This window comes from Rousettus aegyptiacus, unplaced genomic scaffold (assembly GCF_014176215.1).
Source record: "Rousettus aegyptiacus isolate mRouAeg1 unplaced genomic scaffold, mRouAeg1.p scaffold_m13_p_8, whole genome shotgun sequence".
NCBI classification, from domain to species: domain Eukaryota; kingdom Metazoa; phylum Chordata; class Mammalia; order Chiroptera; family Pteropodidae; genus Rousettus; species Rousettus aegyptiacus.
The window spans coordinates 8,595,745-8,612,106 of NW_023416311.1; the positions used below are offsets into that span (position 1 = coordinate 8,595,745).

General features: G+C 48.0%; 1 protein-coding gene across 6 annotated transcripts in view; it reads right to left on the minus strand.

The window, feature by feature from the left end:
- Nucleotides 1–16,362, minus strand: part of CLEC16A (C-type lectin domain containing 16A) — a 199,328-nt gene that overhangs the window by 128,863 nt on the left and 54,103 nt on the right. For all 6 annotated transcript variants that reach the window (XM_036226100.1, XM_036226098.1, XM_036226099.1 and 3 more), the window contains 2 exons: nt 7,152–7,278; nt 3,173–3,273 (listed from right to left, as the gene is read on the minus strand). In XM_036226100.1, the coding sequence (XP_036081993.1) occupies nt 3,173–3,273; nt 7,152–7,278 (228 nt within the window). The remainder of the gene's footprint in view (nt 1–3,172; nt 3,274–7,151; nt 7,279–16,362) is intronic.

A 16,362-nucleotide genomic window follows, 5' to 3' on the forward strand; every position in this document is an offset into this window, starting at 1 on the left:
TTAATATGCAATTGATATATTTCTAGCCTAACTGATCAGGAAAAAAAATGAAGACCTAAATTATCAATGCCATGAATTAGAAAGAGACATCACTACAGATCCTAATGACATTAAAAGGATAATAAAGAAACATAATGAACAAGTGTATGCCAATAAATTTGACGGTTTAGAAGAAATGACAAATTCCTTGAAAGACATAAGCTACTAAAGCTCTCTCAAGAAGAAATAGATAAGCTTCAATAGCCCTGTATCTACTGAAGAAATTGAGTAGATAAAAACCTTTACTCAAAGAAAACTCCAGATGGCTTCACTGGTGAATTCTACCAAACAGTTAAAAAAGAAATAAAACCAGTTCTACAAAATCTCCTCCGGAAAATTCAGGAGGGGGGAATACTTCCCAATTTATTCCATAAGCTGAGCATAACTCTGAGAGTGAACAAGAGAATTACAAGAAGACCACAGACTATTATCACTCATGAACATAGATGCAAAAATCCTTAGCCAAACGTCAGCAAATCAAATCCAGCAATGTATAAAATGTGCCTGTCACGTTAGATGGTAATAACCCAGAGTGAGTATCACCTGAAGGAATCAGAGAAAACTTCCTAGAGAAGGTGACTCTGAGAAGACCCTTGATAAGCAAGGGTCTGGTGGTGCTGATGGTGCAGAAAAATGGTAAGGAAAACCACAAACGAATACGAGAAGGTGGCTGACTAGCCAGGCACAGGCGGGCATGCTGGCACTGGCTGGGGTGGCGGCCAGGCTTCCAAAGAGCCGTTTTCACTGAGAACAGTCCCAGAGAGGCGCTCGGCCCATGGGGCCAAGTCTGCGCTATGCAACCCTGATCCCCCGCCAAGCCTGACTGTTCCCACAGTGAGATATGCCATCAAGCTGCAACAGTCACATCTCTTGCCCAAGAATTTGAAACCTGGATGGGGACAGATTCCCAGCCTGGGATTTGCTGGGGCCAAATCATGATCCACCTTGAGAAAGGTCCTCAGAGCTGGTCGGTGCCTGTCCATTCCTCGGCTTTTCAGTAACTTCTAGGACCCCGTGAGCCACCCCCCAGGGGCCTTCCCTATAGACTTTCCCTTTTAGTTAGGTTAATGTGAGGTGGTTTCTGTTGCTTGCAACCCAAAGAACATCTAAGAGGTCAATGAGTACCACGACAGCAAGTTTCTCTCTACAGAAGAGTTCGATCACTACATAAAAAGGTTAATCCCCGGGCCAGAGCCAAGGCTCTGTGAAGGGAAGTCAGGGCAATCAGATCAAATTGGAATAATGAATGCAGTCTGGATATTCAAAATGACAGGTATGGGAGGGCGAAGTTTAAGGGCAAGAAGGCGCTACAGGTTTCTGAACCAGGGAAGGACATGGTCAACACAGTCTTACACAGGACTACCTCGCAGCGCCATGGAGGATGGGTTACCACATGTCCGATCCCTCGGGGAGGCTGTGAAATCGGCCACTGGAATGATGTGTCCGTATTTCTCTTGCTCTCATGCCTTTGGTTGTCTCCTCCAGCACTCAGCATAGAGCCAAGCACTGAGTCACACTCAGTTAAATCCTGCTGATCAGAGGCTGAAGAGGGATCAGTGACATTTGATGACTAAATGTTAGGATCCAGGGAGGGAAAGAGCTAAAGGTCGAGGCAGTTTCAACCTTGGCTGGCAATTTCGACTGAACCAGAAATGGCAGGAAGTATGATGAGGTCAGGGTACATTTACAAGGACGAGTGTGGTATAAACAGACTGTTTCAGGTGTTGCTGAAATACCGAGATAGAGCGTCCAACACGCAACCAGCAGGAGTTCCAGATTACAGAGCCGGAATGAGCAGGGGACAGAAGGTGGGAGCCGGGGAAATGGCAAGCAATCCACTGGTGGGAGCTGGTTAGTCTCGAGGAGGCTGCAGACACCACGCTGGGAGCTGGAGGGGACGCGGGAAGCCATGAGGAGATTGTGGAGGGAGAGGACCCATCATGATGAGTCCTGTCGTAATAGGAAAAGCCTGGAAATAGCATCAGTGCCGCTCAGGAAGGGAATGGCAGAATAAATGATGGCACGGACATACGATTAAAAAGAAGGCAGTTCTATAGGGATGCGAAATGATGTGCTGATACATGACGAAGTGAGAAAAACAAGGTACAGAACAGACAATAAACAAGGAATCCTTCCTTTTATGTTTTTTTGGGGGGTGGCAGTTGTGGAGCTAAAAGTGCATATACTCGTACTTGGGCTATCTTTAAAAAGATGCAAAAGAAACTGGTTGCACGAACTGCTTCGAAGAAGAGTCAGAAGACAAAGATGGAGGGGAAACTTTTCTCACCATATATTCTTTTGCCACTAGTCATCTTACTTATCATGATTAACGATTTAAGAACGAATAAATACTGCTTTATGTTGAGTGCTTTTTACATGTTTCTAGCCACAGGCTATCTTGGTAAAACATACCTCCACCTATTTCACAAAAAAAGTTACGAAAAACCAACTAAAACATCCCTTGATGTAAAGTCCCATCCATGGCCAAACCCAGCTCACAGGAATACTCTTGATTTCTTCTTCGAAGAGGCTCTGACATGGAGGTTTCAGAACCTCCTGTCAAGCCAGGCAGCGCACACACCAGGCTGCTCCCAGGGAGGAAGTGAATGAATGAATCCTACTGACATCCGTCAGCTCTGCGGGAGTCCGAACCTGACCACGCAGCCTCAGCAGGGGAAGCCGGGGAACCACACCTTTCTTCAGAAAGGAAATGTGCGTTTCCACACAATCCGACCAGAGTCTATTTTAGCTCTGAACACAGAACGAGAACATCAACTATTATAAATAGCAAAACCAAGATTACGATTTGACTGATTTTGGTTCCGATGTTAGGAAAGAGGTCAGATGCTAAGGTAGGTGTAAAGCAGGGGGTCGAAAGAAAACCACAGCGTGAATACAGTCAGACTGGGTCAGTCACACTTGAACCTTTTTTCCCCGGTACTGCCTGAGTAACCAATTCCTATGGCTTTGGTCTGTAAAAAAGCACCTGAGAAATTCTAACAAGGCTAAAGAGAAGTTCTGAAGGAGTCTGCCAACCAGAAATAAAATTCCCCAAGGAAAGCAGCTTTCCTTCTTCCGTCCAGAGAGCAGAGGGCAGCGATGCCAGGGAGGCGGGTGAGGCGAGCGGGCTTACCTTTGTTATGAGACATGGCGTATAGGAGACAGAGCACGAAGAGCGCGTGGTAATCATCGTCCGGGCTGTCCAGGGCATGGTACACCATGTCCAGGAAGGGTCTGGAAGAAAGGAGGGACACTCATGAGCTTCGCGGTGCACATGGGAGAACAGCTGTCCTCTCCCACTGACAGAGCTACCTGCCCTTGCCTCTTACAGTTCTGCCACCAGCATGTGCGAGTCCGCCATGCGCCCCGTCCAGCACCGGGCGCTGATGACGAGACAAATGAGCGACAGCTCTGCCCGTGGGAAGCTGCTATCTCAAGGAGAAACTGGCTGAGGAACAGACCACTTAATCACTCCGCAATCGTTCACCAGCGGTCCCAGACATCAGGGGAAAATGATACAGAGTTCCTGCTCTTGTGGCACTCCCGTGCCAGTGGGCAGAGACAGAGAACAGACAGATTGCATCGTCACCTCAAAGAGCAATGAGGACAACAGGGCAACGTGGCAGACTAACGATACCAGACAAGGCACCAAGTCGGAACAATTTCAGAACGTGGGCCCTGGAACCAGGTTCCTGGGGTCCAAATCCTGATCCTGCCCCTTCTTAGCTGCAACCCGTTGGGTTAGTTGTCTAAAACCTCTCCTTACAGATCAGGATTAAACCCTACAAAGTTATTATGAGGATCTGAGTACAAGGAAGGTTGAAAGGCATTTAATGTAGGGCCAGGTACGCAGGGAAAGTGCTAGGACACAGGATCTGCCATTTGATTTCCATTTTGAATATTTCAAGGACATTTCTCCATGATCTCATTTTGGTAGGTCCTGGCCCAGCAATTTCTTGGACAGATTTTCTCTACTGGTGAGAACCAATGAGGTCTCTGCACCTCGGATGCTTTGTGGGTGAGATCTACAGAGTGGCTGCAGATATCGCAAACCGCACACCCCAAATGCCGCCTTTCCAGGTGGAAGGCCTGGCCCGGAAGACTCTCCGGCACAAGGATAGGAGCATATGCCCGGATCTGGCACGGAGGCAGGAGGCTCTGACCCCATGACCGCCTGTGGCTGCCCCTCGGGATGCCAGGTCGAAGCTGAGAGCGCAGAGAGCCTCGATGGGTGACCAAGGGCGCACCTGACCCCTGGAAGGATATACACAGCCACTGTCGACATCAGCTGTTTGTGGGGAGTGACACAGTGAGACAGAGAAGCAGGGAGACTGGTCAATGCATAACCTTTTATACCCTCGAATTTCGAACTCTGTAAATGCACCATTGATTCAGAATATTACATTGAAAAATGTAAAAGAGAAAGTAGTGAAAATGTACTTCTCATACATTACGAATAAACACGGGATACACAGAAACTACAGGAGGAACCTTAAAGCGGACGTTTATATTTGGGCTCTGTCTCCTGGGATCCCCAGCCCAGGGATCCCCAGACTTTTCAGACTCGTGAATAGTTCTGCCACGTGTGTGTGTATGTGGGTTCTTGTGAGCCCACAGCGATAACACTTTCAAATTAAGAGTGTGATAAAAGAGAAAATGTTTTCTTATAAACCAGCTGCTTAGAGTTTGGATTGTATTTTCATTTGGGAATAATACAAAAAACCAAACGCCCAATAGCAGAAGGCGGGCTGGGTAGATGTACCATCTGTTATGAAACGAAGTATTATGAAGCCATTAGTATTTTGTTTACTAAGAGTACAATAATAAAGTGAAAAAAGTGCTTAGTGTTTGTTATTAGACAGAAAAAAAAAAAGAAGAAAAATGAGATATGGTATGGTATAAGTTATTGGGGAGAAAGAGGGGAGAATTCCCACTAAATTGGCATTGGAAAATGACCAACAGGAAATAACCCAAATGTTAGTAACAGCTGCCCTTAAATGCTGGCATCGTGGAAACCGTTTTTTCCCTTCTTTATATTGTTCAAGCTTTTTAAAATATTTTCTGAATGTGTGTTAATTCTATAATTTTTTAAAGCTTTCTCTCTCTCTCTCTCTCTCTCTCTCTCTCTCTCTCTCTCTCTCTCTCTTTCTTTCTTTCTCCCTTTCAAGAAAAGAGCATTTTGAATGGTTTTTAGTTTCTTGGCCCATATTTAACCCCGCATGCAGATATAGCCCATAATGTAGGAACAGTTACGTTCTGTACTAGGCTCTTTCTTCAGACAAGTGGACCACTGTCAAGATTCAATTCACATCAAGGAGAACAAACGGTCCCCTCCCTCACCCTCGGTGCCTTCCTTCCTTCTCAGTGCCGGGAACTGGGAGGACAGAGTCCTTGGCAGTGTTTCTGACAACCGACAACTCAATACCTTTGCAAAGGAGAAGGCAACTCTCCACCTGGGCCGGTCTCCCCTTGGCATTCGGTCTCATAGCAGAGCAGGACTCTGGCCCCAAAGTTCCCGGGGCCTTAAGCCTGAATGTGGCCCAACTCAAAGCACCAGGAACACCTTCCATTATAAACCACGTGGCAGAAGATGCCACTTAAAGTTACTGAAAGTTAAGGAACAATCTCAAATCAACTCTGGGAAAAACCTCTCTTCACTAAAATTCAAGAAAAAAAAGGAAGTCTCAGCCCCCACATACAAACGTAACATTTTGGTATATTCACTTTTCCCCCACCCACCCCATCCCCCCAATATATGGTATTTTTCATCCTTTAGCAAAGCTATAGTGTTACCATATTATGTAAAAAATGTGCTGTTTCCGTTTATTAGATCCTAAGAAACTGAACACATCACGACAGTATTCACTTAAAAGCAGCAGCTAATATTCTATTAAGCAGATGCCCCTTTATTCGCTTAAGCTTCCCTCACTTCCAATCATTCGTGGGGTTTCCAATTATTCATATTCTAAGTAATGCTGTGCCCGGCATCTGAAGGTTGTTTTCTCCTCCCTTTCTGTGTTTAGAATGATTTCTTTAATTTTCAGAGCTTTCGGAGTTATTTTTGCTGCCAGGCAAAATCAAAAAGGTCTTTGTAAGCTACAACAACCGACGGCCCGCACCGCACTCTGCACTCGTGCTTTATTTAACCAAAAACTAAAAATGGCTCCCTCGTGCATTTGATAAAAATTAATCCTGTCAGACAACTGAAACATTTGCCAAGCAAAGAGATAAATAAGATTCGGAGGAAAAAATTAGTGTGTTTCAACTCTTCACTTCAAGTTGGATGAATAAATCCGGCTTGGATGGGGATGTGTGTGATTTCAGCCACCCCACCTCGCGAGTTGAGGAAGTGAATGCCTTGTGGGCTGACAGAGAAATCATGCTGTTACTCGTTTATTAACACTAGAGTAGGATTAGGAGGTTATGACAGGGATCCGTGCAGTGCGGCCACTTGACGGGAAAATAATACCAAAATAAAGAGGCCCTCCTAGCAGTCCACTGCACACCTGGGGGGCAGCTCCCACCCCAGTCCATTCTGAAAGGGGTGGTGCTACAGCGAGGTTCCAAGAAACAGGGCATCTCAAAGGTTTAAGAGGATGTAGCTTTGGCAGGCCATCACTGAAATGAATAATCAGGCACAAAGTCAGAGGTGGACAGCAGTATTAAATCATGCCGGCTGAGTCATGAGGGCAGGCTGTGCGGACGGTGGTGTGTGTGGCAGCAAATGAATGAGACGGGGAGATCCAAATGCTGCTCCCAAGGGCACCCTTCCTGGGAGCCACAGAGCACTGCCGGGAGTGGCCAGGACCCTTCAGGACGGGACCCAGCACCACAGTGCTTGGGGGGCGGGGTGGCGCCATGTCTCCATCATTCTCTTTCCAAGGGGTGAGCACTGCAGTGTTGAGTGCCAGCTGTGCCCATGCCTCTCGAGAGGAACTGGGCCTCTGGCGGCCAAGGGATGGAGAAGAGGAAAAGGCAGGAAGCGAGACGGCTTGGCTGAGAGGCCCTGAGCGATCCGTACCCTCAGGTGCGCACCCTCAGGAGCCCAGCTCCTGCTCCCAGGGAATGAGCAGTAAGCACCCCACCGCACCCCAGCACAGGTGGCTGGCTACCTGCTCCACCGCGCGCTCTCCAAGCCGGTGGCGGCGCTCTTCTCCTCATCCGTGGTGTTCTGCTCCTGCACGGAGGTGCTGGCCAACTCCGGGAGCTTGCTGCGCTCCATGATCACCATCTCGATCTCTGGAAGCAAATGCAGAGACCAGGATGAGCCCGGACGGCGTCCCAGACCGAGGTTTACAGACATGCTCATGTTCCAGATGAAGCCCCAGGGAACTACTACCACCACATCAGCAAGGGTTCAGGAGCACCAGCAACACGCTGCGGGAGAAATAAGACACCGGCTGGAACCCCTCTGTCCTTGCTTCCCGGTATCACCAGGAAACAAGGCCCTGATTTTGACAAGAAAGCACAAATTGCAATAATTTGTTTTATGTCAAGGTTTTTTGTTTTTTTTGTTTTTTTTTTTTAAAAAAAGGTATTTATTTTACTTTATTGATACCACACTCACTTCCTTCCCGAAGGAGCTGAGGCAGCATAGAAGAAATATGTGGTTAATAAAACATAATCAAATTCGCTGAAAATATTCTGAAACTATTTACCCTTTCCATTTACAACGTCCAAAAGGCAGAGAGAGGTTCGGAGCCATGTTCTAGTTTTCCCAATTAAATAAGTGCTACCTGTAGCAAACTACTTAGGCATGGTGCACATTTTACTTTTCAGAAAAAGGTACACACAATAAAGGAAAACATCTTGAATTAGGGGTGGGTGGTCGTTGCGCTGTAAGGTGTCCCTGTTACAGACGCTGCCACATAGGTATCACTGTGAAGGTCCACTGACCTTCACAAAGATCCAAGTAATTTTCAGCGGAAATTAGCTCATGTTACCCTTCTGCCCCAAACTCCCCGCTGCCTTCCCATCACACTCAAGATGAAATCCAAATGCCTCCAGCGTCTAGGCCTTACACGGCCTGGCTCCTGTCCACCTCTGACCTCACCTCCTGGCCCCCTCCGCCCGGCACCGCTCCAGCCGTGCCGCGTCTTCTCGTTCTCATGAGATCGGCCCAAGCTGGTTTCTGCCCCGGGATCTTTACACGGCTGTTTCCTCTGCCTGGGATGCCCTCTCCCCACGTCTTCCCAACCCAGGTGTGACTCAGTCCCACCATTTAAGGCTCAGCTCAAATGTCACCATCTCAGACATCCTCTCCACCTGTTTCTCCTTTACCTCTTCAAATTATTATTAACTAAACTCCATACGTCATTCAGAGTTCCTTAACGCCCTTTTTCTGTTCCAGGAACCCATGCGAGGGTACCAACTAGATGTATTTGTCATGACTCTTTAGGCTCCTCTTGACTGTGGCAGTTTCTCAGACTTCCCTGGCTTCTGATGACCTTACAGTTCGAGGAGCACCGGTCAGGTATTTTGTAGAATGTCCCTCAATCTGGGTCTGTCTGACGTTTTTCTGGGAATCAGACAGGGGTCAAAGGTTTCCGGGAGAAGGACCACAGAGGGGAAGTGGCCTTCTCATCACACCGCATCGAGCGTCCAGGGTACCAGCATGGCTCGTGACTGCTGACGTTCACCTGCACCACTGGGCCCCGTGAGCGCTGCTCACATTTCTCCGGTGGAAGTTCCCTTCCCTCCTCCTTTCATCCCATACTCTTTGGGAGCAAGTCGTTAAGCGCAGCCCACACTTGAGGAGTGGGGAGTTCTAGCTCCTTGAGGGGGTAGTAGCTACGTAAATGATTTGGAATTCCGTAGAGATCTGTCCTTTCCCTTCTTGATTTTACTTTATAGCATTTATAACTACCTGGATTTCCTATTTATTGGTTTGCTTGCTGCCTGCCTGCCTGCCTTCTTCTATTAGAATGCGTGCTTCAGAAGAGTGGCTGCCTTAGCGGCCATGTTGTCCCCCAGGACCCCAGTGTCTAGTCCAGGGCCTGGCACGTGGCGAGTACTCAGTAAGTGCCTCTGGTGTGGATGAACGGGTGACTGCTCTAACTCAGCGCAGGAGCGTCGGGCTGCGGGCAGGGCGGCGGGCAAAGACGCACGGCGGCTGCGACAGGTCGCGGGGTGGTCCACGGCCCCACCCGGCCTGCAACCCATTTGTGCACAGTGTTCTCACAGGGAGGCACTGCGTTGCTACCACTCTACTGGGACTCTGTTCGGTGTGACTGTGCTTGTGACCACCCACTGGCACGGGGGAGTGCGCCCCCCACATGTCCACACAGCCCCAGACCTCGGGGGACAGCGAGGGGGCCACCCCTCGCCAGCCACTTCCCTCCCACTGTAATCTGGAGTCAGATGCCACAGATCGAAGTGTTACAGGGCCGTCTCCCCCTCACAGAGGTGGGGCTGACACATGCTTTTTAAGTGGTACATAGACAAACATTTTGTTTGCATAGTCTTGTATTCATTTTAATAAACATTAGAAGGAAATTCTAATTGCACACAAAAAACAACCTGTTCTTTTGTGGCTATTACTGCTTAGGATGAGGCTAAACTTAAGAAATAAAAAACAAGAGGGTGAATCACGGAAGCTACTGAGTGCACAGGAGCTGAAGTGGCGCATGGACGTGGCCAAGGGTGGGAGGCGGGGCAGGGGCCACCGTTTGGGAACCAACGACCTCCGCCCTGGCATCTTCACCTCCGCCAACCTCCTCCCGGTGCCTCCCACTACCCCGTCCTCACGGCAGAGCGCACACACCTCGGTGGGTGTGCAAGATGATCCCCTGGGCAGAACCTCTTTCGTTTTTCATTATTCTCATCTCTTAAAAATTCTATTTTGTTTTATAATGTATATACCATTAGCACAGTAATGCCAAATGTAAAATTCTTAATAAATAAATGTGTATATATATATTTGGGAGATGCACGCTTATGTATTTATTTATGTTTACTATTAAGGCATGCCAACAAAGACACCTGAAGACTACAAAGCTAGACCATGGCACCAGCTTCTCACTCTGGTTTCTGCCCTGTGACCTTTGAGCCGCCTCCCAGCCAGCTGACAAGGGAAAGACTCAGCTCCAAGAACCAGCTCCCGCAGGTTACGAGCCCAAGCCCGGGTGCCGCAGCCTGGAGAACAAGCCTGTTGTGACGTGGTCATTCCCTTTCAGCTTTTGAATCTCCTGGATACCATCAGACCTCTGGAGCAGAAGGGCGGTTTGAGATAATCTAGTCCAGTGCTCATCAAACTTAGTTTAAGTGGCTAATTATTAATTCTGAATGACGGCTTCCCAAGGCACACCACCATGGTCTGGTAACCTGTTGGGAGCAGAGCTGCTCCAGGTGAAGGGCAGGTGGGTTCCAAATGTCTCCAAACACAGGTTCCCTCATGCACTCCACAGAGGCCCCTTTCTGGATTTCTAGAACTTCCCACAAAACTGCGGAAAACCACTGGCTTGGTCTTGGGCATTGTATATGAGGAAACAGAAACCCAGAAGTGCAGTGACGCTTGACACAGCTAGAAAAGCAGCAGCGAAAGCCGGGTCTGCTCCTCCTTCCCACCTCCCTCGTCAGGTGCTGGTGCAGGACCAGGCCCGCGAGGGCCTCTCCATGCAGAATGGGGAGCCCAAACCTCGGCTGGGTCAGCTGGTTTCCACAGCTGCACCCCCATTCCTCCCCACTCCCACATACGCCTCATCCTGCCCGCATAGTTGTGGAGGAAGCTGTTCCACCTAGATTCATTTTCTAGATGAATATAGAACAGTTCTTCCGATGCCAAAAGTATTTTTTCAGCTTCTTTTTAACAATTTTATCCCAACAACTCTTAAGAGTCGTAATTCTTACCTACAGCCTGCCAATGCCCTGAAACTATGCAAAATGCTGGATGGGCATGACAGGCGTGGGTAACAGGGTTCTGGAGAGAGGGTCTGCCTCCCACGTTCTCACTGCTCTAAAATAAATTCTACGGCCATCTTTAAAAGAGGATCTGACCTTTCCTGGTAATCCAGGATCAAAGTGGACCCCTCTTTCGGCCACATCAGAATACCTGGCATGGTTCTGCATGGCTTTCTAAGCTGCTCCCCTCCCACCTCTCCCTGCGGACACCATGCCTGCTTCAGTGTGGCCCAGCTCCCCTCCCGGGGTGCACGCGCCACGCTGCCACCACTGGGGAAAGCGGACCGGTGGGCTCGTGTGGACTCAGGTTTCCACTGACAGTCACCAAGGCCAGGACTCAGGCCCTGATGATAAATTCCCAGGGGGCCCCCTCTGAACCTCAGTTACTATACCATGAGCCCGCACCTCAGCCAGGTTTCAATCTGGAGTCTGAAGGGATGACAGCAATAACCTAGCCTAGTTTGGCTCAAACTTCAGTCGCCTGTCTGCCTTTACCATTTTTGCCATGTCTCCGTGTTGTATTATTTGTTATTTACTTAATCGTTTTATTTGAACTCACTTTTTAAAACCTAAATACATTTCAGAAGAAACTATCAATTAAAAAAGAATTTCTTTAAAGAAGCTTAAAAAAAAAAAAAGGACATTTTAAATCACACTATTATCCTCTTCGACCTAGCAATCACATTCGCAGGAATATTTATCTGGAAGATATGCCTCCAATAAAACGAAAATGCACATGCACCAGGGTGTTCGCTGCAGTATTATTTGTAATTGCAAAATACTGGAAACTACCTAAATGTCCAAGCATAAAGATTAGCTGAACAAACTATGGTATGTGTACACAGGGCAGCTGTAAAAGGAACTGAGGAAGACTTCTGTGAACTGATACAAAGCGATTTTCGGAGATACTGTTAAGTGAAACGATCAAAGCGACAAAGAGCATGTACGGCGTGCTGCCCTGTGTGTGAGGAAGAAAGGAAAATAAAAAACATACATACGTACGCTTCTCTTTATAAGAAGAAACAGGAAGGATATTCCACAAAACGATCAAGTTCCTTATCTGTGACAGGCAGGGGGAACAATATGGGAGCAATACGGGAGGGGGAGACACTCTTTTAAACAGACTTTTGGCATGGTTTTGAATCTGTTAATATTCCATATAAAAAGAGAAATTAAATCAACAAAAATAAGAAGAAAGAACCCCAAATGGAATAATAGTAACAATTTTTTTAAAAGACCCAAATTTATGTCAAATGAATATTGGACCTACTCTGAAGAGGAAAAGAAAAGAGAAAAGGAGGACAGACTAGTCCAAATAGTTCACAAACACAATACTTGACTCTATACCTTTAGTTTGAGGGCAGATGAAGTATTAGGGGTGGTTGGGAATTGCGAACAATTCTTTATTTATTAAATAAGAAACAATTCTGAAATTTTTTAGATGTTATATGTAGAGTATATATGTGTAGAATATAGAATTGAGAAAACGATTCTATTGACGTCGATGGGAGCTAGAGCTCTCACTGTGGAAAAAGAAAAAAACATATAAATCTGAAATAGAGGAAGGCAGGACAGAGCCCTCTGGGAACTGATCAGAACTAGAGGTACTGGTATGAATATGTGATTTCTAAAATACAGATATGCATGTTTGAAGGTATCTATATGTATGCATGAATAAATGTTTATTTTGTGTATATACATGCATGTATTTCCTAGCTCTGTCCATTGAAAAGGCCAAGTAGCACGACAGCCCAGTGGCGATGAGCACATCCAGTGCCCAGATCTTGGCCTCTAATACCATCGCCCATTGAGAGGAATGAGGGCTTTTCAGAGGAATGGCTAATCCTGGGGATGGGCAGAGTAGGTACAAGATGAATCTGGAATACCTTGTTATGCCACAAAGTGTAAAGATTGCTCGAAGAAATGATGGGGCCTTATCACAAGGACGCAGCAGCCAGTTTGAAAGGGTTCCTTCCCGACGGCCAAATCTGGGACAATCTGAGTATCAAGTTAATTAAATATAGTAATGAAATATAAACCACTAAGAATCTGGAATCTATGAGTCCCTGCCAAGAATAGACAGACAAATAAATAAATGGGGAGAAGGGGAGGAATCTTGCTTATAGTGGAATGGGGACTTTTAAACATAGAAAGAGTATCGATGTTGGAAAACCAACACTTTGCCACTGTTCTTGCAAAGACTGCAACAGGCAAGAACCATCGGTGAATGCCAAGCCTGAGGGGGACTCTTTAATGAGGCACGGGACATCTGCGTATCAGGGTCTCCCTATGGATTGCTGCCTAGTTGCAAAGAAAAGAGAGAGTAACTATATGGCGGAGAAACTGGACAATGCCTTAACCGGGAGACCAAAATTACCATCTACGCGAGGGGCGGAAGGACATGATGCCACCTATGCCATATTCCAACCAAGAATGCACGACCTCAATCTACTCGCCAAGGAAGATCAAAGACAGCATGAGGAACATTTTATTTAAACAGAGGAGGAGGAGGTTCTGTAGTCTTCAAACAATGTAAATGTTTTAAAAGGCATGGAAAGGCTATGGAAATGCCCCAGAGTGTAGGAGGCTCAAAAGACAACGCAATAAAAGGCACTACGTGACCCTAGACAGGATTTCGTGCTGGGGGAGGAAATACGCTGAAAAGGACGTCATTAGGCCAACAGACAGACTGAACCGCGGACAGCACAAAACTATTATGAAGCTGATAACTGTACTGGGTCGTGACAGAGAATGCTCTATTCTTAGCAAATGCACACTGAAGAATTTAGGAGGGAAGGAGCAGGATGCTAAAGTTTGTGAGTTGGGGGGGGAGGGGCAGGTTCAGGCACGTGAGAGAGGAGTACGGACGCGGCACCCCAAATCTGAGGCTCCCTGGAGCACTCACTGAAAATCCTCTCACCATGGCCTTTAAGGCCCGCTCTGTCCAACCTAAAAAAATCTCCATATCCCACGGCTGGGGCGATGATGACCTAGTGTAACCTCTGCATTTTGCTGAAGGGGACACTGAGGCACAGAGGGATTCAGGTGGCGGGCCTCCGCTCCCGGAGGCCGTGGCCTTCTCTTCTCGCACCGCCTGTCGGCTGCATTTTGTAAATGAGCACCTGTGCGGTATTAGTTCCTGCACCAGACACCGTAGCCCACAATTCTGAAAGCTCCAGACGCCCGGTCTGTTGGGTGGTATGACCCCATTATACAACTGGAGTCTTAAGATGCTGGAAATAGGACCCCAAAACGCCAGCTCCTCGGGCTCCAGCGGGCCCTGCCCAGGCCCTCCTCGGCCTCTCTCATTTCCACAAAAGCCTCCAGAGCAGAAGAGCATTTACGCACCCACATGTGCAGAAGCACTGTTCACGACAGCCAAAAGATGGAAGCAACTCAAGTGTCCACTGATGACGGATGAACGGATGAGCAAAATACAGCATACCCCCCAAAATAGAATGTTCTTCGGCCTTAAAAAGGAAGGAAATCCTGCCACTTGCCATGACCTGGATGAACCCCAAGGACACCGTGCTCAGTGAAAGAAGCCAGTCACGAGAGCAGAAGTCTTGCATGATTCCATCACGTGAGGTGCCTTGAGTGCTCGCATCCACGGAGACAGAAAGTGGAGCGGTGGTTGGCAGGGGCTGAGGGGAGGGGCGATGGGAGCTGTTTAACGGGGACAGTTTCAGTTTGGGAACACGAGAAGGGTTCTGGGGCCGGGGGTGGCGGTGGTTCCTCAACGGTGTGAATGTACAGGAGAGGCCTGAGGGCACTCAGGACCCAGGGACGTCAACTTCTGCCTCTCGATACGACGACTCTGGCCAAATCCATGAGCTTCCCCAATACTCTGACACTCTGATGTTTTAAGATAACAGCAATAATTCATCAACTGGTCTGAGATGATGTACGCTTTAATCTGATTAATATTTGGTAAATAAAGTGCTTTTCAGGGAAATGGCAGGCATGACCTCTCGACAGTCTTTGACCTCACGAATTCCAGGATTTTCTCAGTTGCTCCCTGTGTTCTACATTCCAGCAATCATGGAGAGGACAGACAATAAACAGAGGGGAAGCGGAGAAAAGAAGGCCTTAAAAAGAAGGTTAAGGGAAGCAGGAGAGAGAAGCCCTTGCTGGTTGCCTAGGGAACGAGAGGAGGACCGCATGCTACTGGCTTTGGAGCAAATTTCAATAGGTGATAGCACCTGGCAACAACTGGGTGCGTATGTGCAGAGTGTTTAGGGCGCCCCTTTCTTTGTTTTTATTATCTTTTACTGAATTGCATGAGATTGAACGCAGAATGTTTTTCTGGGAAGTTGCTTTTCAGAGCATTTGTCTAAACTGACCTCCAGTCCTTCTCATTATACTAGCTGAGCCCATTTGAAAAGCTGGTACGCCCACAGCTCTCTGCCACACTGGCCCAGCCTACCCACCTCCCTCCCGTCCACTCTCTCTCTCTCTCTCTCTATCTCTCTCTCTCTCTCTCTCTCTCTCTCTCTCTCACACACACACACACACACACACACACACACACACACACACACACACACACACCAGCCACCTCACTATTCCTCATGAAACTTAAAAGGGAAACGGGCCCGACAGAAATGTGCCGCGGTGCCCAGGCTCAAAGTCCCCCTCTCCAAGCTCAAGTACCCCTTCCAAGCTCCTGACCCTGCTCCCCGACTCAGCTGGGGTTCCTATTCAGTGCCCATGTGTCACGGGCTGAGTGCGGAGACACCGCTGTTCTCATTTCTGACAAGCTGAGGGCTGGGCCTTGTGAAGCGCCCCCTGTCGGTGAGAAGCACAGAAAGGGTGATGACTCACTTGCCCAGGGTCACACAGCTGCTCAGGGGCAGGCCCGCAGGTCTGGGATGCAGACCCTCCTGATGGCCAGTCCCCGGCTTTCCCCAGTCAGGGAATTCTGCTGGGCCTGGGGTCTACTGTGGCTTTACGACAGGCGCCAGCTATAAGGCTGGTTCCATTTCATGTCAGTAGGAGAGACTTCAAAAAAAGCAAAGCTGGGGCTGCAAACGCCCCGCTGACCTGGCGGGTTCAAAGTCAATGCTGTCACCTGCACTCCATGCCCTTGCCGGGACTCCAAGGGATTCCAAGACAAGAGCAGGCTTTGAAGGTCAGGCCGTGAAACTGATATCTCCTTTCTCCACAGGCAAAATACAGAAGCCAAACCCTATTTTTCAAACGAGAAGTTCAGATGATTGATTCTCTTGTCTCAGGCATGTTTATTAAGTTACTGCTCTAAGTGAATCCAAAAGAGATGAATGCCCTTTCAGACCGAAGAGCAGGCTGGGACGCGGACGCACACTCCTCCGGCTGCAGGGCAAGGGCACCCCTTGTCTTCTCTTCGGTATTCAATTTCTGAAAATTTAGGGGCCCTGTGATTTTCTTGGTTTCAGAATGAGTTGC